Source organism: Lepisma saccharinum, chromosome 16 (genome assembly GCF_977018435.1).
Source record: "Lepisma saccharinum chromosome 16, izLepSacc3.1, whole genome shotgun sequence".
NCBI lineage: Eukaryota > Metazoa > Arthropoda > Insecta > Zygentoma > Lepismatidae > Lepisma > Lepisma saccharinum.
The window spans coordinates 65,091,224-65,116,066 of NC_139244.1; the positions used below are offsets into that span (position 1 = coordinate 65,091,224).

The 24,843-nt window shown below is 37.3% G+C and overlaps 1 protein-coding gene across 4 annotated transcripts in view; it reads right to left on the bottom strand.

The window, feature by feature from the left end:
* Positions 1 to 24,843, bottom strand: part of LOC146000511 (neurobeachin-like protein 1) — a 723,922-nt gene that overhangs the window by 499,553 nt on the left and 199,526 nt on the right. For 3 of the 4 annotated variants that reach the window (XM_083138250.1, XM_083138251.1, XM_083138249.1), the window contains exons 29-32: positions 20,759 to 20,885; positions 17,117 to 17,359; positions 13,844 to 13,940; positions 10,647 to 10,847 (exon numbers count right to left, since the gene is read on the bottom strand). In XM_083138250.1, the coding sequence (XP_082994376.1) occupies positions 10,647 to 10,847; positions 13,844 to 13,940; positions 17,117 to 17,359; positions 20,759 to 20,885 (668 nt within the window). The remainder of the gene's footprint in view (positions 1 to 10,646; positions 10,848 to 13,843; positions 13,941 to 17,116; positions 17,360 to 20,758; positions 20,886 to 24,843) is intronic. The other variant, XM_083138253.1, reaches the window with a different exon arrangement.

Here is a 24,843-nt window from a genome sequence, read left to right on the forward strand (position 1 = left end):
AATTCGCCTTGGATTGGTGACTCACGAGCCCCAGTTGAGGAAAAACCGGAGGGAAGGAGTTTTCCTTCTCCAGGCATGAACTGACACCGTGCATTCGCCTTCCCCGAGCACCGATCGGCAGTTCTCCTTCATCAGCTTTGAACGTTCTTTTGTTTTTAGAGTATTGTGTGGTTTTAGTATATGTATTTTACATCATCTTTTTAGAAAGTGTCTTTTCCTATACCTTTTGACCTAAATCCTCAACCAACTCTTTCCCAACGAGGCACCATGTCAGGTGTCTGAAAACATCATTTCAACCTGAAGAAGGAGGTAGTATAACCTTCGAAACGTAGTTCGACAAATCTCATACTCACACACGTAAGTTACTGATTTTTAATCTTTTAACCTTTAGTTGATATTCGATTGCGAGCAATTAGCACATTACCAGTAAATTCTGAACAAAATATGTCTCTAAGCAAAATTGTCAAAAACCAATTTTAAAGGAGTTATGATCGATTTCTTTTGTTGGTGGGTGAAGCAGTGGATATCTTGAATTTATGGACCCCTAGAAAACTTGGGTCCAGTATGCTAGATGTCTACCAAATTTTTTTTCCTTTCTTTAGGCATGCCCTAACAGGATCAAAAGAGAAAACTCGTCCACCTCAAAATTTCTGCGGGTCTTATGGCCAGTGACTGAACTATGGGGGTGCCTGGCCTCCTATGATGCAATCACTGTCTCAGTCCCTCCTAAACCAAGAAAGAAGTGATAATTCAATGAACTTTTGCCCTGAATATGCATTTTACAGGTGATAGATAGAGGTATATTTACTGTGTCCCCCTCCTCCATCTCCTCAGCCAATAGCACCATAGCTGATGTGAAGATAACATAATACTGATCTCAGAGAATAATGCATTTTTGATTTCATACCACCATTGGTGTATTAAAGGGGTGGTACCACCAGATCTAGACGTTGAAAAGTAAGAACAAATTGTTATCACTTAAACTTATTGGTATTAGGACCCCCACGCCCCTTCCTGAAACCTAAAATAACCCTAGGAGGCAGTTTTTCGCACCTTCAAAAATCAGCAACACAGACACACACAAAAAGAGAGTGGAGATTGCATACAACTGTGTGCCTGTACTATTCTAGTCCACTATTTTCGGTAGAGATCTTTGTAGAGAGCTTATAAATATATAATACCATACTTCAATTTCCATATAAACTAAACAAGATTCATGAAGATGCAGTAGTAAAAGGGAGAATAAAAATATAAGATGCCAGAGTTAATGTAGATCATGCATTGGTTAGAATAAACTGGAATGGCAACTACTAGCTTGCATCTCAGGGAGGGCAAAAACACTTTCACGCATTCCCAACTTATGACATGCATACTATGGATGCTACTAATTCTGAAGAAATTGTTTTGTTAATTGCAAGTCAACTCTCAGTTGCATTGAGACATAACAGATGCCAAAAAATCACACAGTAATATCAAGTTCAGTGTGATTAATGTACCTGCATATTCAATGAGACAAGGACAATTGTAGCTGTTTTCTTTGACAAGAAATATTGTTATAAACGTACATTTTCATTACAGGTTCTTTTGTGATAATCACTGAAACCATCATAATTTTGTTTGCAAAACCAATTACGTTTTTCACTGTAAATACTGTAAAAAAACAAAACATTCCTCTTCCTTAGATGAAATATTTGTAACTGTATGTGTTAACATATTAAAATGCTAATAACTCAGAACCTGTAAGTGGTATAAAAAACTTATGTGAAAATAATGCTTTACATAATTTATTATTGTAGGTTGTACGTTTTACATATATTTCAAGTTTACAATCACATGCAATAGTTTCCACCTAATATACATCTTTTTCTGTTTGCCATTCCAAAACTGTAAAAGATATATCTAGACATATTCCAAATAAAATATGTAAACTGATACGATCTCTCAAAATCTGACTGCAGATTTTAGCTAACAATAACAGTTGTAAAATTTTAGCCCACCATTTTGTGATAAATTTCATGTGAGCCAAATTCATCACACTAAATGATGTCACACAGTGATAAAACAAGTTGTGAGAGTCCACTGTAATGGTGTACTTGTTTTTAAACTAGCTTGTTGATGCCATTGAAATTGCGCCATCGTGTATAGCATGTCCCACAGTGGAAAACTTATATGTTTGTAATTCTATTATGAGTCCTTGGCACATGTTAACTTTGGTTGTTAATAAAAAGAATGATAGTCAATGAATTACATGATGTAGCATAATGATATTTCATCAAACAAGACATGAGCCATTATAGATTCATAGGAACTTATATACTTTAAAATATAAGGGTTGCCCAAATGTGAGACTCTTGGTTTTCTTCTGTAATGATGTATTGGTTGGAATATATAAACACACAGAAAGTAAAAGTGATCCATGGGTGACATATCCTCTACACATAGTCACCTTGTCTGTTCAAGCAAGTGTCCCAGTACATCACAAGGGTATGGATACCCTGTGCGAAGAACGTCCGTGGTTGACTGCGGAAGCAATCTTCCCTCAGCACCGGCGGCCTTTCAGATGTTTTTTTTAGTGGCCCGAAGATGTGGTAGTCATAGGGTGAGAGATCGAGGCTTTACGGAGGATGGTCGAGGACTTCCCAGCGGAAACGCCGCAGCAGATCATGGCACACCTTCTGCCTTCAAAAATTGAATAACTTCTCGCTGGGCCAGTTTGAACGAATCCATGTTATGGACATGCTTCTGCACATGTAAACCACACACTGCACCGTCAGACCATACCAGGTATGCATACGATGTATGCTTTCTTAAATACAACGCCACCTATCAGAGCAAACACAAAGCTCTGCGTAGTTAAGCTACGACAAAAGTTTTAGTTTCATTTGGGCAACCCTTATACTTCAGCATTTTCAGGGAACATGAACTAATTGTATAGCTGTTTCCAAAGAAATTGACTTTATGGAGATTTTACACCAAAGCGACAAGCTGCAAGCAACATGCAACAAGCGGCACTTCTTTCTCTGCTCAGTTTGCATGAAGATACTAATATAATTGCACTAATCAGGAGAGGCATGTTGTCCATGAGAAAATGGAGAAATCGTATGCCCTGATCTCAAACAATATACGCTAGACTTTCAGCCTGGATAAAGTGAAGACCTAAATACTAAAGCAGTGGTTTTTATTCTTTGTGAAACTGTGGCCCTGTAAATTCTTTTACTTAAAAGTCAATATCCGGATTCCAAGAATTTTCCTCACAAATGCCTCTCCAGAATTTAAAATTTTACACATGAATTAACATGTACCCTTGAAATTCAATATTGATAAATACATTTTGACATAATCATAAAGAGTAATAATAGTTCAATTGCATGTAGGCTTCTAGACAAATATAAGAAATTGAATGATAAAACTGTAACATCGTAATTAAGTGATCTCAGGTTCGATGCCCAGTGAAGGCATGTAGTTGTGTGGATCCCACTTTAAACTGTAGGTCTAGTTTTAATTAGTCTATTTGTGCATAAAATGGACTTAAAAAACAAGAACTCACAACTCAAATATGAAATTAGGATTATGTTAGTTGTCAACCACTTTTAGCAGAACCTTTGCAGCCCAATATAGTTGATACCTGTACCAGGCCGCAGGCTGGAGGTTGAGAAGCACTGCACTAGAGTTCCTTACCACGTTGCTAATGTGCCTCCATGTGTTGGCTGTTTCAAACAAATGCAGTCACATCCTAGATGGCCAAACACATGCTCTTTAAGTGATGTTGAAGGCCAATTACAGCTGATAACTGAACCAAAAAATGTTGTGTTTAAATCTTAAAAACATTGAACATATCGATACATTATTATATCAACAAATCAGAGGTACAAACATCTTGGTTGGGCTCTCTTCTAGTTTAAATACAGCTCGTTGGAGTGAAGCATTCACTGCACATACATGAACAACAAACTGAAGTGACACGACGCACGATATTGAGAAAATGGCCCATTCCAAGCAACCTGTGCAGGTTGTCGTGTCGCTTCAGTTCGAAAGGTTCAATTGATTACTGAGGGTTCGCTTCCAAACGACACATGTTGCTTGCAGCTTGTCACATGTCGGTTTAGTGTGAAATCTCCCTCATTCTCATCATCTGAATACAACTGTGATCATGAAGACCCCTGCTGCAAAGGAAAGAGTGCAAAAGAGTGGGAGAATCTCACCTCCAATCTTCTAGATTAGTGTACAGTAGCGGAAAAAAGTTCTTCCCCAAAATACTTTAATGGCAGTAAATAATGCCGGAAGGGTAGGCAACATTAGGTAGTTGGGTGATTCTGTCTGTCTCAAGAGCAACTCATCCTTCATGCAAAAGCCAACAGGCACAGGAAATGTAGGAAAGTCACGTGACTTGTTAGGTGCAATGTTGTTCGTCAGAAAATTGCCTTTTCTCAAGCCAGTTCGCAGAACCGACAAGAGCTACACGTTATATGTCCGAAATTGATTAGCCTAAAAACGTTGAACGATACGCTATAACAATTCTTACCTTAATTACATAGGCTACTATACTACTATATGTGCCGCAGTAGCTCAGTCCTTAGGGCGTTTTATTACCATGCGAGAGGTCTGGGTTCGATCACTGACGGGGGAGAATCGGAATTTTGTCCACCTGTTCAATCTGCTCCGGTGCCCACCCAGCATCTTATAAAGTAGGTACCTGGAGTAAACTCTGGGGAGGGGGGGGGGGGTAAGGCAGCCAGGGACATGGTGCTGATCACATCATACCCACCTTCGGCCTGATGAAGAAAGCTTGGGGCCCTAACTCCACACCCCCTACATGCCTTCATGGCTTGGTGCAAAGCACAAGGTAGCACTTTGCTTTTTAATTTACTATACATCCAGATTTTGTCGGAACAGAACTTCCCAATCTCTACGTGGGCTTTCTTCCAAGTTCCGTAGGGATGTGAATAGGCTCCAATTTTTCTTGACACAATTCATACATGTTACATTTCCTTATAAGAACAACAGCTGATATATTTTGTGTGCGCATGTGTGTGTGTGTGTGTGTGTGGGGGGGGGGGGGGGTTATAATCCAAACATGTGAGGTGATCCTCCTTATGTTCCTGTAAATGTTCACCATTAGTCTGGCGAAAAAAGCAACGAAGATTTCCATGTTTCCTTGAGCAAGCAAGCACCAACTGCTTCGATCAGTAACCTTCACTGCCAGAGTGACTCACAGCAGGCCTGCGCTCGTTCCAGTGTGCGTATAAAACAGGTATTGTATTTTGTTCGTTCCAATACACAGTTATATCAACCTAACATTCTAATATTTTCGTAAAATATGTACTCCCTCTGTCCCATAATTATAGTCCGGTATGCCAAAATGGTAGTACAGAAATGACAGACGAAGAGGCAGATGGAAATCATAATTTGTACTGATCCTTGAGTAGTAAAGTTGTATGACTCATTCCCTTGTTTCATGTTGTTCTTCTGTATACACCAATGTCACAGTTTGGATATCGGACAATTATTATGAGACAACAAACTAAGGTGTACCGGACAATAATTATGGGACAGAGGGAGTAGTAAACAAGTTGTATACATTATGGTCTTCCAGAGTGCTGTTGCCTGTTATTTACACACGGGAGATGGGGGTGTTGTAAACATTTCTGAACCCAAAAGTCGAGCACGAAGGAAAAGTTGTGTAAGCATTGGATGTAATAACAAGGTAATAGAAGTTGAAGGAAATGCTGGAATAAATTATATCAGAAATTGAGTAAAAAGAGTTCTCATCACACATAGGGCTATCAGATCACTCTTCAGCCGAAAGTAGGACAAATTGTCTCAAAATGTTGGACATGAACGTATTTGCAGTAAATATAATAGGTTACTAAGTCATCTTAGCATATAACGAGAATATGACATCTTCAGCTCAAAAATTAATGTTGAAGTGAACAGTTGAGTTCAAAATTCCTTGTTACTTCGAACAAATTACCGACACTTATAGTATCGATAAAACTTCACAAAGTAAGCATTTTTATACATATATCCGGACTTTTCCGGATCTAGAAAATCGTGAAGTAATTTCTGAGCTGGGATTGTAATTGTTTTTCCGAACATCCAGTAGCAACCATGCACACTCTTTCATTTAAGCATACTTCTCCAAGGAACCACGTTATCTCAGACTTCCCTCAGATTTTCTGTTTCTCCATCTAATTTGAAGTTACGTGATGCCCAAAATACGTATAAGACATTTGAGATTTCTTTCAAATTCCTTCCGGAGGCCAGACACAACTATAAAATCTAGGACACGTCCGGAAATAAGAATGATTCTTATAACCTCTTTTTATTTTCTTATTTGGCGAAGTTTTTCTTTCACCTTTTGCTAATCGCGACGACGAGGATGAGTGATTAGATGAAATTGATGAAGGGGCACTAACAAAGAACACCCATACGCATGATGGGATTCGAATCCAGGACATCAGACATCGTAGCGCACTGTGCTAACCACGCTGTCACGGACGGCATTCTTATAGCCCTAATCGTTTCACAAGCATTTTTCCTATCTTTAACTACACACGAAACATGAAGAACAATCTAAATAAACAGGTGCCAGTTCACACTCCAACCGTAAAAAAAACATATGCATGTAAAAATACAAAATAATATTTATTTTTACGTAGTTGTGATTTATTATTGTATATTAAAGAAATATATTAGTGATAAAATGACGGAAGTAGAGGAATATCTCCAATGAAACACTCATGCCTTATGGATATTTGTATTTCTTGCCGAACAAGGTTCCGAGTTCGAGTTCCGACCAAAATGGGTTCATTGTGTATGTTCACTCATGTCTCTAATGTAATCATAAATAGTCGTCATGAATAATTTAACTTCAGAGGAAGAAAACTGAGGTAATTACTAATAAAAACAATAACAAAACAAATTTGATCCTAAAACCCTGGCTTTGCGCTACATATTCCATCACAGGGACCATAGGCGTGCACACAGGGGGGCTTCCCCCCCCTAATCATGGACGTCCGCAAATTTTTTCCACGAAGAGACAAGCAAGGTATTTTTCCATGGGACATATTACCCCGATAATAGTGTTGCCCCCTCATAAGACACCTCTTGAATTTGAAATTATGGCATTCCTGCATCCTCATTATAATAATTAATGTAATTTATTATGACTGAAATCAAATTATACATGTGAAAATGTACTTTTTGGTTGACATTCATTTTCTAAGGGGAAGTTGTGGCAATCCTTGCCCCCTTTCCAGACATCTATGTCCTATATTATTATATTTTCACCTAGAAATTTAGGATAGATGAATCTTATCGCCGTTATTAAACGATATTATACTCTTAAATAAAATTAAGTATTTTCAAGCGGATGAAAGTTCAAAGGAACTACAGGGGAAGGGGATGCAGTGGCGCAACCACAGCCCCCCCCCCCAACCTTGAACGGAAATCAATTTTAGGGGGGCAAACATGCGGAATCTAAGAGTAGCAGGACAAAAGGATACTCAAGATGGAATTAGTTTTCACGTCTTTCTTGCATTATTTCTTCCAGACCACCAAGAACACCTGCGGAGGGGGGGGGGGGCAGCTCTGCAATTGCCCCCTTGATTTTAAATTTTATACAAATATAAATACATTTTGTAAAATTTGCTATTTTGTCAAGTTCAGAGCCGTAGCTAGGGGTCGGCAGGAGTTAACCCTGGATGCCAAACGATCTAAATGAAAAAAAATGTAAAAGAGAATAATATGGCGCTCCATGAAATTTTTTCGCCATATATAATCGATATTGTTTTCATTTCGCAAAAGTTTAGATCTGAAAATTTATTGCTCGCTTCGTTTGCAATTTTTTTTCTGTAATGCATTTTAAATTACTGAGGAGAGAAGTACTGCTGTGTAAAAGGTTTTCTCCTAAGTGCATGAACAATTGTTTGGAGGAAAAGGAACGCACACATTTGAGAGACAATTTATGATTTTTACTGTTGTTATATATGTATATGTATGTGTGTGCATGTGTGTTGTGTATGTATGTATGTATGTATGTATGTATGGGGAGGGGGGCAGGTGAGGGGTGTATATATAAACACACCCATCAATGCAATAAAATTTAAATAAGTGAGATGAAATTACGTTTTTCTTTCCTGCCTGAACTATCATCAAGGCTTGTGCCCCCCTAATCAGAGGGTCTGCGCATGCCTATGACAGGGACTGACACTTTACGTAGGTGTAGACACGCTTCGTACAATTTGATAATATCACGATTACGTAATTGATGTGCAGCCACTTAACAGAACCCCCCAAAATTCCCATTTTATTACTAAATTCTAAATTAGCATAATATCACATAGTTTATTTATTCATAATATGCGCTTCTTTGGTGCACTTTGTGGATTGTTTCGTTGGTTGGTTATTTTAATTAATGTTGCATTAATCAACATCAGGTTAATGGCGGCAGGCAAAGTGGAGGGAAAATTACAATAAAGCAGAACGAGGGGGCCCTTGGTTCCCGATTAATGAAACTTTGTCTACATGCAACTGAGTCACTGCACGAATCGCTGAAAATGTCATTTATTAATTTCTAAATTTTGCTTATTTTATATTGCTTTTCTAGCACTTGCGTCAACAAAGGCGATGAGGATGATTATTGAAGCTATGAAATGGATGATATGACATGATGCCTTACACAAAACTCTAAGTTGGGACTAACGAACATCGATTCGTCTTATCATTTGTCAAGTAGTTGTTTTTAACTCCAATCTTTTTCAAGGACTTCTGGGTTGACAGCATGTGTGTTGCACGATGATGATTCGATAAAAACCACCATTTCAGTGAACTTTCTTGACAATGACTCTAATATCAGTAAAGAGAACATATCAGTAAAGAGAACATTTCCTTATGAGTAACTGTTGTTAAGAAACCAATTCCTGAAACTTTTTCTGGTGGTCTCACAGCACCCAGCTGTTGTTTGTTGTGGCTGGTCCTGGGGGGTATGACTCACGTTGCTGTCAATACTCCATTGTTCCCGAGAATCCAGGTCTGCCAGGCAAACCTAAGCAACAATTTTGTTATTTGGGTTGCATAGACAACAGGCTTTAAGATGTTACGATATCGTATGTCTCGTGGCCCAAGAACTACTTTCTCTGACTGTACCAACCACAAGATGAATGTTCTGTTATGTTTGTCTCTTCATTTATTTATGAAATCATCACCCGTTCTCACAATTGCATTTAACATAAAGTAAGGTGAATAACAAAAACAAAAAATACAAACATAGTGTAAACAACTTGCTAGAAGTTATTATCTTTCATTTGGAGTGATGAAACAAATTAATTTTAGAAAGTTAAGAGAAGTAAATAGGAATTAATATGTATTAATCCATGCAAATCCACATGTGTCAGGTGTAAATGTTCAACTATTAGCACATACACAGTCCGACAATTAAGTTATGAGACTGATTTTATATTGTCCCACGTTCACATTTTATTTGTGAAGTAATGCGTTCATGATGTAGTGTGGTCAATAATCCACAACCTGGAAACACCTCATGAACTTGCGATGGGCATGCTGGGAATTATGCCGCCACGGCATGAAGGAGGTGCAAGGCTGTCATCACATCATAGCTATGGGGTAGTGAATGAACATCAAGATTCATGAAACACATTCTGAAAACTGCTTGTGGGAATAAACATTTCTTGAATTCTATTGTTGTTTGTTGTGGAGCACAAAACAGAGCCTTTTCACTACAGTTCTTGTGCGAAATGACAAATCGCAGGATAGAAGTCGCTAAATTTACCAAGAGGGAAGAAAATGCAGCTCAAAAAATCAAAGGTGAAGCCAATATTGTGTTGTTGTTTTTTTTACAACAGCAAAGGCATTATTCATCGTGTATTTCTTCCAGAGGATGAAACTGTAATTAGCTGTTGCTATCGTAGTGCTCTGAATGATTATGAAAGAGAACTGATTCTCTCCGAGCTCAGTTTCCTGAGGCAGGCAGTTGATTCCTGCTCCACTATAATGCACGGTGCGAGGGAGCAGTGTTTGTCTGAGTATTCCTGGTCAAAAAACAAGTGAATGTGTTGAATCTTCCTCTCTACTCTTTAGATTTATTCCCCTGTGATCATTTTCTGTTCCCGAAAGTGAAGCTACTGCTGAAATTACACACTTTTGATGAACACAGGACCATCCAACAGGTTGCGGCATCCAATCTTCAAGTCATACTACATGAAGACTTGAAGATGTCGTATCGATCGTTAGTCAACCGTGCCAATTGCTGTATTGATGCAGGAGGGATGTACTTTGAGTAATAAACAGGCAATGTTCAATTATTTTGTATCCTTTTCATCTGATAATGACTGTCTCATTACGTAATTGTCAGACTGTGTATGTAAACTTTTTCTCATATTTTCCACAATTTTAAAGATGTTTCAGTTTCTTCAATGTGTTGACTTGGAGATATCTTTACATGCAAAGGTGATTGTATGCAATACTCCAACTGAAAACTTCATTCATACAAATTATGAACTAGTTCAAATACATTTTTAAAAAAATCATGTTTAAAACAATATTTTAAGACGGGTGTAACATGTCTAATTTCTAAAACAGAGAAGCAAAATGAACACAGAGCTACTTTTTAAAAATAACGTACATACCACCCCCTTTGTCTGAAAGATGTAATATTGGTGCTGACTTACACTCAACTGCTCTTTGAACTATTCTATCCAAAAAATACAAGATGTAGCTCCCTTCTTCTACATCTTTTACATTCCTGGTCTGTATAAGAGCATGTAACTTGGCTGTTGCAACTGCACAGTGGTCAAAGTTTTCGCTAGCTGCATGGCTAAGCAAAATACCTGAAATTAAAACATAAAACTGTGTGAACTTTAATTACTTACAAACAATTACAAGCATAAATTATATGCAGAAGGAAAACATAGCAATCAGTCAATAACATATTTAGGGAGGGGGTCCAAGTGGTCAGGAACTCCCCCCTGAAAGATGTGCCAAATACTAAAATTAAATCATGAAAATATACCTGTTTAGCAAATTGTTGTGTAATCGATAGTTATTAATTTCCTCTGAACTTGTTGGAAGAAAAGGATCAATCATATTGGGATCATACGTCTCTGAAGGACAGGTAAAGGTAAAGTTCCCCTTGCATATAGCATTGTGCGATGAAGGCACCTTTAGGGGGATGTGGGGGTACGGTACCACACATTCACGATCTTGGCCAAGGACAGTACCAAAAATTTATGCTTGCGCACTACTGTTTATGATAATATGCAAATAATATTAATCAGGATTTTCGACAACTGGATATATCATTACTTTTTGTTATAAAGCAAAAAAAAGGTAAAGTGCTCCCCTGTGCTTAGCACCATGCCATGAAGGCGTGTAGGGGTAATGCCCCACACTTTCTTGATCCGGTCATGAGTGGGGGTGATGTGATCAGCATCACGTCCCTGACCACCTATACCCCCCCCCCCCCAGGGTTTCCCCCAGGTACCCACATCATTCGACGCTGGGTGGGTGCCGGGGCAGCTTCCCTTCGTTAGAAAAGTTCTCGGATTTGAACCTGCCGGGGATCGAATCCGGGACCTTTAGCATGGTAGTCAAATCACACACTGACTGGTAAAAGCAGCCACTAGGTGGGGTTCAAGCGAACTTGTAGCAGCAAGCAGCAGCTGGAAAAACAGTCCAATGTGGCAGTGATAGTGATTGGCTATGATGAAATATTCCATTTTAGAATTGGATGTAGGTTTAATTCAGCTACGATGCTTCTGATTTTACTTTTGTTTCCATTGTAGCTGGTGGAGAGTTGGTGGTCAGTGTAGTAGCCATTCCTTAAACATATTTCCTTGACAACACCGACATCTTCACTTAGGTCTTCCTGCTCCAGAAGTTAAATATTCTACTGGATTTTTGGTTTGTGGAAGCATGTTGAAATGTGAGTAATACATTTTAAGAATATTTTATCATGTTTGACATCCCACCTACTGTAGTCTAATATGACTGCTATGAATCCATCAGTGTTATTATATTTATAATATACTTCTAAAGGGTCTACCAATTTGAACGTCAGAACTTTGAGAGAGTGTTATGGCAACACTGACTGGATTGACGAGATGGAACTGTAACATCTGTGTGCAGTAGTCTGTGGCAAGTTATCATGGAGAGATACACAATGCAACAATGCATAGAAATTAATCGAATTTATTATCAAAATTCGTGTTCAGTTCAACAGACATTTCGTGCATTGAGAGGAATTTATGGTCAACATAATCGACCGAGAGAACAAACGAAACTGTAGGATTTGGGCAGATGGAAATCCGCAAGTGATTCTGGACGTACCCCTTCATCCTAAGAAAATGACTGTGTGGTGTGGTTTTTTGGGCCAATGGCATGATCGGGCCTTATTTTTTGAGGACCAACATGGAAATTACGTGACTGTCAATGGGGAGCGATACAGGAATATGGTGGTGTAGTTTTTCTGGCCTAAACTGGCAAATCTTGACATCAACAATGTGTTTTTCCAACAGCTCGCCAAACAATGAAATTATTGCAGGAAAAGTTCCCTGGCCGAGTTCTGTCCAGAAAGGATGACGTGAACTGGCCACAAAGATCATGTAACCTACCCCCCCCCCCCCCTTCCTGGATTATATCCTTCTTCAGGGCTGGAAAACCTTCTTCCGTGCATGCGATGTTTTACTGCAGGGAACAGGAAATAATAACATGGAGCCAGGCCAGGACTGTAAGATAGATGAGTCATAAGTTTCATCTCTGTGGACTGCAGGAACTGAATGGCGATGTTGGCTCTTTAGGCAGATATATTGTCAGGTTGTAAGAGGATCCCTCGCAGTTCTGTCCATGGTCGCCATTCTTGAAGTTTTTCGAAAACTTTTGGTAGCAAACTGTTGTGTACCACTAAGCAGTAACAGTAATTTGATCCTTCAAAGGAACAGATGTGGCATGACCGCTTTTGGAGAAGAAAGTTGCCACCATTTTATTTCCGACACTTCGGGGCAGCCGCCACACTTTTGTTGGTGGAATGTCATCGGGAAAAATCTACACTGTCAACTGATGCTCATTTTCTTGATCAAAACTAGGTTTCATCACCAGTAACGGTGTCAGAAACTCCTCTAGAGTTGCCTCCATTGAATCTGGCCAGCATTTCTTTGCACCATGCCACATGAACACGCTTTTGCTCATCTGTCAAGGTGTGAGGCACCCATCGAGATGCAACTTTCCTGACTCATAAGTAATCATACAGGATTTTGGAGTGCCACTTCATTGTCCTTAAATGTCACTCGATTGTTTTCGTGAACCATTTTTTCCACAGAGGCAATGGTTTCCACAGTCACTGCGGTCGCCAGATGCCCATTCCTCTCCTTGTCTTCCAACAAGTTTTGACTTCCTTTAAATTCTCGAAACCACCAAAAAATTGTCACGCGAGAAGGAGCAAGGTCCCCGGAGGCCTGTTGCAATCGCTCAATGCTCTGGGACTCATTTAACGCACTTTTAAAATCATAGAAAAGCATTGCGAGCTCTTCCCAGCCTCATAACTGCAGGTGATGGATGCCATGTGGACTAAAACAAACAAAACCCTGCAAGCAACACCGATAAGCCGAACAGATTGAAACTTGCATGGGTGAATCAGGAAGAATATCTCTGCTGACAGTATTCCTTGGAAGCGAAACAATGAATCATAACACAGCCTGTCTCAAAACTTTTGTAGTGTCCCTCATATTACAATCTTCAGATGATATTTTCATATTCAATCTGTTTACAACAATCAGAAATGTATACACTTTTAAACTACTCTTAGTGAGTTTAAAATTTTGATTCATACCAAAAGTCAATTTTGCCATTTCAGTCCATTCCTCTTCACCAGGGCCATCTTGAAAGACTAACAATGCATCAACCAACCCAAGAACACCATCTAACAACTGGAATAGGAAAATACATTGAGTAAACCACTAATTTCGGTGAATTCTAGCAGATTCCATAGGTATAATGTAGTATTAACAGCACACTAATAAACATATTTTATATTCTCAACATTCACATTCTACTAACTACATATTTTGGGAGACAGGATAAAAAAAAAATAGTAAAATAAATAACCACATATTCATAACACAAATTCATGTGTTAATATGATATAACATTTCACTAATTGTGCATTTTAAGATATACTTTGACAGGATGTCTACAATTTCATAAAAAGAAAATCCCATGACTTTTCTGGGTTTTCCAGACCAAGAACCAAAATTTACCAGATTAAAGTCATTAGGGCAATTTGTGTATTTAAACATGTAAGTAATAAGGTACTACATTTTAGCTAAACATTACACTTAGAATCCCACTTGACCCAGTTTTTTGATTATTCACTTCACATGTTATAAGTAATAAGAGAAGAGACAATGAACAGAAATTAACTGTTAGATAGGTGTGAGCTTTTATGTAATATGGCAAACAAATATTTTTTTATACATATATAATATAACAATTGTAGCTTAAATAATACATAATTGTAGTAAAATTTAGAAATAGTATTTGTATTAATCACAATATATACCAAACAAACCCAAAAATTGCAAAAGAAAGGGAGGAAAATCCAATGGCGACTTACTGTAGTAGATTTCTACATGAAAATATTTCAAACATTACATTTTCCTAGAGTATTTAAAATTTCTACTGTAACTACCGGCAATACTCAGTATATCAAATGAAATATATTTTACCAACATTTGTCAAGTTTTTTGTTTTTTGTTTTTTCTTTGCTTGCACAAAAACCTTCTTTTAGTGCATTACTACAAAAATGTTGGTTTTCCAGAAACAGAAAATTTCCCTGATATTTTCATGACTTTTCCAGAAAAAGTAAATTCCCTGACTTTTCCACGATTTCCAGGTTTTCCAGACTGGTAGACACTCTGTCTGATGACTTCTCGGAGATAAGTACACTGCTTATTGAAAGTTATTTGGAACTTCAACTGTCTCACCAGACATAACTTTTTAAAGACGCTCTGATGTGAGTGACTGCAAAAGCTGAATGAGACATACTTAAGAATGTAGGAATTTAATTTATCCATAGATTTAGAAGATAGATAGTTAGGAAAGGTAGCACACATAATTTGAAGAGCAGAAGAAAAATAAGAATTTATGAATATTGTCATGTTAGTTCAAGATAGACAAGTTTGGAGAGTGGAAGAGAGAGAAAAAGAAAGGATAAGTTTTTTCAGAGTAGATGTAAAGGGAGTGAATTTAACATTAATTGTTGATTAACAATGTTTTAATTAGAATATCATAACTTAACTTCACCTTTACATACAGGGTTAGTCAAAAAGAAAGAGCAGATGTCAAAATGTTATTTCCAACAAACAGTCCACGACAGAAACATAATCCACATATCACTGGATAGATTAAGTTTCAAAGTTTGGTTGTAGAACAACTGGTTTCGTTCATGCACTAATAGTGACACTTTTTTCTTTCTTGTTGTAGGTAAATGACAATGCCACAGGAAAAGTGGTTCTGTGTGCTACAATTTGTGAAATGTGAATCCATTGTGCAAGTGCAACTTGAATTCTGCAGTAGATTCAACAAACAGCCGCCTCGTTATAAGTAAATTTATGAGTAGTATAAGAAATTCATCGAAGATAGTTGCATATGCAAAGGGAAAAGGACTAGTCACCCGTGGACGTCCGATGAAAATGTCGAGCATATCCAAGAGGTCTAGAAAATCTGGGCATTCTTCAAAAAAACAGTATGCCTGCTACTCTTCAAGATCTGAAACAGTTCTAGGCTTGCCTGTGTTCTGAATATGTAGCTGAACAAGTTGCAATAAATGCAGGCATTGCACCATGGCGACAGTGACAGAAGGTTCGAATTTTTAGTTGCACTCGCATGATGGATTCACATTTCATAAATGCCATTGTTAGTGCATGAATGAAACCAATTGTGCTACTACAAAACTTTGAAGCTTAATCTATCAAATGATGTGCAGATTATGTTTCTGTTGTGTATTCTTTGTTTGAAATAAAATTTTGAAATCTACTTCTCCTTTTTAACTAACCAGTTACTTTTGCTAAATTTATTGCCAGAGACCACTCAGGCAATATTTGACTTGTGCAGAGTACTGCTAAGAGAATTTTGAATTCATTCTGATGTTTTCAATTTTAAAAATTCTGGGTGAATTAACAAAAAAAAAATATTATTTCTCAATTAACTAATTACAAGGCTGTGATAATTCAAAATTCATAAAAATATATAAAATAAGATTTCCTGCTATTAAGCCACATTTTTAAAAGATAAAGCAATACACTGTAATCTATGGAAGACCAATTTTTATTTAAAGAAGGTACTTCTGACAAGTATCAAGTATACCACTCAATATGCCACAGCACTATTCAAAACAAATTCTCAAGCTGCTTGTGAAAATACAAATACTGTATAATGTTCATTAGTGTCTTGCGTGATTTATTTTTTACATGTACCATTTTTCTGCAAGACTGTCAGTTTTCTTACATTAATTATTATTTGGATACCACAAGAACCATCTCAAATCGTGAATAGATGCTACTATAAAAACATTTTACTGGTATAATTATTGCCAATTTCTCTGATAGGGTAACATTCCAAAATGCCACTGTCAGCCAATAATTGGTTGACTGATTGATTTCATTTGATTTTACTTCGCTTCTCTGCCACTTTTGGCTAATTGTGAAGATGAGAATGAGTGATGATATTATGAAATTGATGAAGGGACATCAATCACCAAGAACACTCATGCCAGGGTGGGATTTGAACCTGGGACATCTGGCATCGAAGCACGGTGGATTAACAACTCCACCATGGAAGCCAGTTATTGTGAATTGGTGTTCAATCTCTTCCATTGATATATTAAGCAAGAATTTATGAGTATGGTCCCTGCCAGTAACTGCCTTCCAGGATGTTTTCTGTGAAGTAACAAGTGGTACGATCATGAACTATTATCACAGCTTTTTCCTTTTTCACTAAATGGAAGGATGTTATATTGAACTATCTAGAAACCTCTAAGAAAGTTATAAAAGTTTTTAGAAAAATATTCTGCATTTTCTAAAATATGTTTTTATAAAGAGGATACCTGTGCTGAGGATTTCTTGCTGCTGTCTTCATTTGGATCAAATACGACCAAATCGTAAATCCACCTCATCAAAAGAACTGCATTTTCCGTGTGTGTCACGTGAGCTTGCCCAACATCTCGTAAGTCAGACAAGCATGCTTGCACAGCCATTTCCAAAATTTTCATTTTAATCTCCAAGTGGGAACAATAAAGTTCATTATTAAGTCCTAATAAATTTATGCAAGTCATTACTTGTCCTCTCTCCTGTAAAAGATGGAATTACATGTTAATTGTTCATTTGATTCAATGTCAAATATTTTTGTATGAAAGTATTTCCATAGTCATATGCATGCATGAAGAATATGCTGTTGAAAACAGCTGTAAGATGACGCTATCAATTATGTCATAGATGGCATTACTGTCAGTAAAACAGATACTGCCATCATTATTTCAAATGGCAATTCCTTCCTTTATTTTAATGGAGAATCAAAATCTATGCAAAAAAATATGAAACTTACTTTTAGTGGGAACATTTTTTAAAAGTATATTTATTAGTAATTGTAAGCAAAAGAAGATAGCAGCTGTACCACTGCTCTGCTTGCCTACATGATGTCAAATATTGTGATAAATAACCATCCTAAACTAAGCATTTGTAAGAAAAGATATTAAGTTTTAAAAGAGGTGTAAATAATTTATGGATGTGCTCATTTAGTTAAATAAGAAAGTAAATGAATTTAGAGCCAAGCTTGAGCCAGAGATTTCCATCAAAGTGCAACAAATCAACTTTCATAAAATCCGATAAAGTGGTGACCATTAACTTCAATACATCTTACAATATGTTTTCGAAAACTCCATTCTGTTGCTTACACAAAACACCACCACTAGGCAGCATTGGATGGAACATAACATAAAATGACTCCACAATTATTTAAGTTGACAGGTGCAAGAAACAAATGACAATCCATAGAACAATTAAAACTGTTTGTTTGCATTAAGAGTGAAAAACAATTGCAATAAAACTTGATAAGAAAACTACTTTCATTTCAATAATAGAAACCAAATTTCAGAAATATTTTTTTCACCAAAATGGAGAAACCATATTTTTTTTTAAATTTATTAATTTCAAAATAAAAAAAGTTTAGAAAACATAAATTGGACACTTCCCTACCCTGGAGATGTTGCCAGTTTGGTCTGATATATATAAATGTAATACAACAACATCTGACTGATGCAAAGAAAATCCATCCTACTATTTGACTTACACACATATTAGGAATAACAATAATTTAATTGAAGAAATTTCCATCAAGCATACAGCATACTTTAAGCAGCATATAATTTAAAAACTGATAGTGATGAAACTTGCTCAAAGCTTGAGCAAAAGCAGCACACCATAATAGGAGTCCACTTTAAAGCCCAGGGAAAACTCTTAAGTTCCAGTACAGATGGTGCCATAGGCCAAAGAATTTATACATGTACATATAGCATCAGGCCCACATTTCCTAATAGGCCTCACAGGCCAGGGCCTAGAGTGGCACTTTGGTAGGGGAGGCAAGGTTTTGTTTGTTTTTAAATTTATAAGGAATACCTAATTCTCTTTTTCTATCCAGACACACGAATGGAATGTCTTAATGTAGTTGTATTGTAAATATAAGTTAACGAAGAATATTTCTTAAGAGAGATAGAATAGCAGGGCTCGGAACTAGTTTACTAATTTGTTGTTTTAATTACCGACGTTGTTGTTTCGAATGTACAGTATTGTGCTGAGCTGAGTCGGGGATTGCGGCAAAAACGTGGAGCCTGCCGGTTGCTTTTGAAAGATAACACCAGCTTGGCTTACTGCCGGCATTGACCGCATATCAAAAGCATGTGATTCGCGTTGAATTGTTGAGATTTAAACTGTCAGCGCAAGCATTATTAAAGGGGTTTCGCATTGTACTATTCTACTGTTAGTTGCTCCAGAATATTATTGAAGAAGTAGGTCCTATGTCGCATCTCGCGTGTGTCAGTGTCCAACGTGTGTTTGTTAAGTTTAAAACGTCATTACGCTCATTATGAGTGATCAAAGAGTAAGACTCAGTGGGTCACAATACAAAAAGAGAAAAGCTGAGAAAGATAAAAAGTCTCTTCTGAAAAACAAGGTAAATGTTAAAATGTAACTTCTATAATTTATGTCATATCGCTTTGTTACATTTTTTGTATGTAACTATCATTTAATTAATACAGCATGCCGTTAATAGTAAAAATAGTAATACAGAAAATAATGATTTTCTTTTTCATTCTTGATAAAAGGTATGGTGAAAGGCAGAGCTTGTTTGGCCTAGGGGCGGCAAAGATGTAAATCTGGCCCTGTATAGCATATTTAATTTCATTACTTCATATCACAAGCAGCCGAATTAGCCTCTTGGTGGGAAAACTGGACTGAAACAAGCTGGTTAGCATGGTAGCACTAGCAATTTGCAAGATTTGACTTAATACGAGCTACGTTTCAAACAAAAGGGCCGATTGATTACATCAAACAAGAAAAGAAGTCTAGCAACACTGTGTTAGTGGTTTCAAACATACATGTACCCACTTCATTTTTCAACATAGGCGCCACTATTTTCTAAGCACTTTTGGTACCATGGAACAAGCTCTCTTACATCCTCTGCATAGAACGCTATTTGAGAAATGATCAAAAAGTTCTCATCCAAACCTCTAAAGAGTCTAGAGAATGAGGGCAACAGTGTGTGATCTAGCATAGTCATGGATAAGAACAGTTCCTGATTGCAGCATTCCACACAGTAGGTTTTGTATGGCACATCTTGTTTTCATACTGCTTTTCGCAGTACACCTGCCATGTGATTGATTTCACCAGTTCCATGAAATCTATCACAGCACACCTTGGTCCGAGAAAATAACTGCCATGACTTTTCGTGGAGTTTGCTTGAACTTTCTTGCCTGTTTTGGGTGTGAACACACACCACTGCCATACTTACCTTCACTCATTACACACGGGCCATACCAGTCACACAATTCTCTGTGTATTTCGGTAGCATTATGACCTATGGCATTAAAAAAGGTCAAGTGCTCCCCTGTGAATAGCACCATGCCATGAAGGCATATAGGGGGTGTGAGGGTAACGCCCCACACTTTCTTGATCCGGTCATGAGTGGGGGTGATGTGATCAGCATCATGCCCCTGGCCGACTTTACCCCCCAGGGTTTCCCCCAGGTACCCATGTTATTCGACGCTGGGTGGGAACTGGGGCCGCTTCCAACCTTAGAAAAGTTCCCGGATTTGAACCGGCCGGGGATCGAACCCGGGACCTTGAGCATGGTAGTCAGACACGTTACCGACTGAGCCACCGCGATAAAATTACAGAGCCTACTTCTCAACTGGCAGGATTGTATAATAGTGCAGCCATTTTAACACACTCTAACTCACAGGATAACCAACAGTTGACTAGCAAAAACATGATTGTTGGGTGGCCAATGACTAGTTGATGTTACAGCGCAGTGCGATCTGATCACCGTTGCTAGTCACTTTATGTAGATAATCGGCCCATATAATCGGCCTTGTAATCTCTAAACATACAAAACGACATTTACATTAAAAATAACAATGTTTTTAGTGTTACAATTAGTTTCTATTGTTAGTATCATGACTAGAGTAGTCTCAGACCTTCCAAGCCTCCTTGCTGGACCCTTCCACTCCTCTCCACATGATGGTGAAGAGGATGTTAATGACCATGTTGCACAACTCTTCTTCTCTATGCCCTACCTTCTCAGCATCAAGCAGCTTCCATTGCCTTCAAAAGTTAGACATATATGTATTAACACATGAAAAATTCATACATCACACATGAAATGACACACAAGGAAAATACTAACCACAAATACCATAATAAACATAACCAACAAATAACGTATTTTCTTCCAACAAAAATTTAAAATACTGCTTGTAAAACTAAACCATGTTATATGGAACAAAATTATGGAATAAAACTACAAATGTACATCTAAATCTTCAAAGAAATCTAATGTTTTGTTTTCAGGGTGGCCACTCTAGGGCCGAGATGAAATTCAGGTATAATTCCCAGTTTTCAAGGTGAACTTTCCAAAAATTCAAGTATACAAGCAGATTTTTCTCCATTTCAAGTAGGTATTAGTATATTAAAATATTTACCTATTTATTATTACTTTATTTCATAACATTGGACATTAACTTCTCTCAGTGGTAGATTAATCATCTCCACTCGTGATGTTAGCAGGACAGTGAAGAGCAGGTGACTTGCAATGTGAGTGTAGCAGAAAACTGAAGATGTCAACATTTTATAATGTTAACTGTTACGTCCGATAAAATTCACATGCATAAAAGGAGCTTGAAAGTTTGTTCGATGAAATGTCTACCAAATCAGACAAAAATCAGATGCATAAGAGCACCATGCATTCATTTTTTGTTGGGTGTTGTAGTGAGGCATTTTGTCACAATTCGACACAGTTGGATTGTGATATCTGATAAAAATCGCACACATCAATGAAGCCTAATCATAGGCATGCGAAGACCCTCTGATTGGAGGGGGGTGGGGGCAAAATACTTGATGAATGTTCTCCACATTTCACCTCACTGTGTTATTGTATTGATGGGTATGGAGCAAGTGTGTATATACATATATAATATATATGTAGATCCACTGAAAATCACTGTGTTAGAAGAATTCCAACTTTCTTGGCACCAATGTTCTTTGCTCCCTCCTTTATTTCCCCTCTCTGTGGTTCAGACACTATTTTACACAAACATGACTTCAAACAGAAGATTCAACTACACATAAATTATTTATTTCCAATACTGATGGCCACATTTTGCCCCTGCACTATGGCCTCTTAAATAAACATTGTTTACAAAGAAAGTAAACTGTCCCTGTCCCCTCCCCAATTCCTGATACTGATTCACAATGCATGGGTAATTTATTATGCAAATGCATACAGGTAACACAACTAACGAATAAAGTGTGTGGATGTAGTGTTAGAACAAGAAATTTGCTAGAGATCTAAGTTGGACAGTTCAACTTCATAGGAAACAATGCACTTTCCTCTCCCTCCATAGATGCTTGGAACTTTCGTCGGCTTGAAAATACTTAATTTTTAAAGAGAATAATATTGTTTAATAACGGTGATAACATTCCTCTACACTAAATTTCTAAGTGAGAGTATTGGGGGTGGCAACTTCCCCTCTTGCTCCCACCCCTTGTGCGCACCTCTATAAGCCTAATAATGTTCTTAAGACAAAATGTCAGCATTCAAAAGAAGGGGAAAAAATCAGGTTGCATAAAAACTTTAATTTTTGTTTCCATGTTACTTCAGAATGCCCAACAAAATGCCATACTCAGTGTTGGATATCTGTCGGATGGGGTCATAGTGGGTGCCCCATCTGGTTGACCGCTCCACCACCTTACTGCTACCAAACAGGCAAGAAAAAAATGGTAATTCAATGCATTTTTAAATGCGATATTTAAGAGGTTCATTGAATGTGCCAGTCCTGCCTCCTGCCTGACATTTTTTGACATCTGAAATTCCCTGACTTTCCCAGTTTTCCAGGTCTGAGGCCACCCTGATTACGTATTACCTGCTCCCATCCCCCCTCCCCTCCCACACACAAATATATAGCAATATAAAGGGTTTGTGATTCCAATGTACCCAAACATTCTAATTCAATTAAATTAAACAGTATATATATATATTTTTAAAATATTTAATTTAAGGTTCAGAATTTGCATTTGCAACTTCATATACTCAGACTCGAAACATATCTACAAACACAAGTCACAAATGTTACGGATGTACTAGTCTACGAAAAATTGTTAATTGTAAAAGAATTGCAAACTCAAATTTACCTAATAAACTTTAAGATATCTTGCAATAATCTTCCATCTGTCATCTTGTTCTGCAAAGGATATTAACAAAGTAAAGTGATTGAGAAAATTCAGTTTTATTTTCCATGCAGCTTTCTTTTCCTTCTTCGATAAAAATAAAAACTAAACTGTGAAAAAACTTGTCACAGGGCATTTAGAAATAAGTATAAATTCAATGGGATTTGGATTAATATAATTTGCAGTTTTTCACGTCCACAGAGAAAATTTATGCAGAATTCATGTAGAATTCCCGGAAACAATAATTCATGCATAATTCATGGAATTCAAGGAATTCCCAGTGAGTAGCCACCCTAGTCTTGTATGTTCTTGCTTGCCTCCATTATCTAGTGGTTGAAATAGAGACATGGAGTTCTTCATCACAAATGAAAGTGTGACTTCAGCTCCATTGCAATTAAAAGCAAGTTGCAGCTATATTTACTGTGTAACAGTGACACACTCCATAGGTGGTAATAAGAACCTAGCATATTCGTATTCTGTACGAGAAAAATATAATTTTAATTACACCATTAATTTATCAAATATTCATGAATATAGATTGAACTAGCTGATAGCCTGGTGTTTCCCGGGTGTTTATTTATCCAAATCTTGTATTAGACAGGAAAATTCTAACTATGGTGTAAAAAGTAACTAATTTTAAATGTGATCGTGAATGTCACCAATTAGCTTAGCGACTCCGAATGCTATGGATTCAACACTAATCTAGGTCATTTGTGGCATTTTATTTTTCACCCTCTCTCACCTCCCATGCCGATAGGTGATGAACTTGGAGTTGAACGCATTGGGAGTGTCACGAAAACTATGAATTCCATTCGCAACACAGCCTGAATGTTAGACGACCCGAGAAACACTATCGTTGTGCGGATTGCATAGAGTCACGGATGTCTGTCTGTGGGGAATTTAATATCTGTTGTTCTCGATTATTTTTACATCTCACCCCTTCCCACCCCACCCCTAGGGTGCCAGGGGTGTATTACCCCAAAATATTATTTCCAGATTGCAAGTACCAAGTTTGGTTGAAATTGCTCCAGGTGTTCGAGAGTTATGCCGGAACAAACATATACACACATACACACACATACATCCATTTATATATATATAGAGATAGATTGAATTATCCTTGTAAAACCATAATTGAAAAAAAAAAATAGTCTAGAATTGTGAATTTGTGCATATTTTTTAAATCAAAAATTCCTGAACCCCATAAACAACAACGACGTCATGCCATGCCTAGAACATCGACTTGCAAATTAGCCATCTATTTTTCCTTAAGGACCTTGAGTTTATTTAAATAATTTTCCTTTGTGAGATACTAAGAAACATATAGCTTCAAATAAATTCAAGCCTTTTAATGCTTGTAGCCTAGCGTGGGTGATTAAAATTTTAATTTTCAGAGGTTTCTAGAAGGAGGTTGTGAATAAAAATCGGAAATGCCAAATTTCTTAAATTCTCTCTCCACACACACAGTTTATTTCTTTTTTATCTGAACCAGTGCATTTTTAACACTATCACCATGAGATTAAAGAGTTCTGTAGTTCATTTCTGGTTTGCTTTTATCTCACTATACACCAGATCAGATATTTTAGATAAAATAAAGGGCAATTAATTTTCAAAATCAGCACAATCTTGCATAGAAGACATGTGTTTACCATATGTTTATCACAAAACCATCCAAAAACCAAAAATAGGAATTATAGCTTTCCTGGCAATACGATTTGAACAAGTGTTCTCGGGTTGCAAGCTAGGTTAAGTCGATGTTAGTGTCCAACGTTTCGAGTGCATACATTGCTCTCATCATCAGCGTATGTTGAATTGTAGACCAGTGCGAAGTTATATA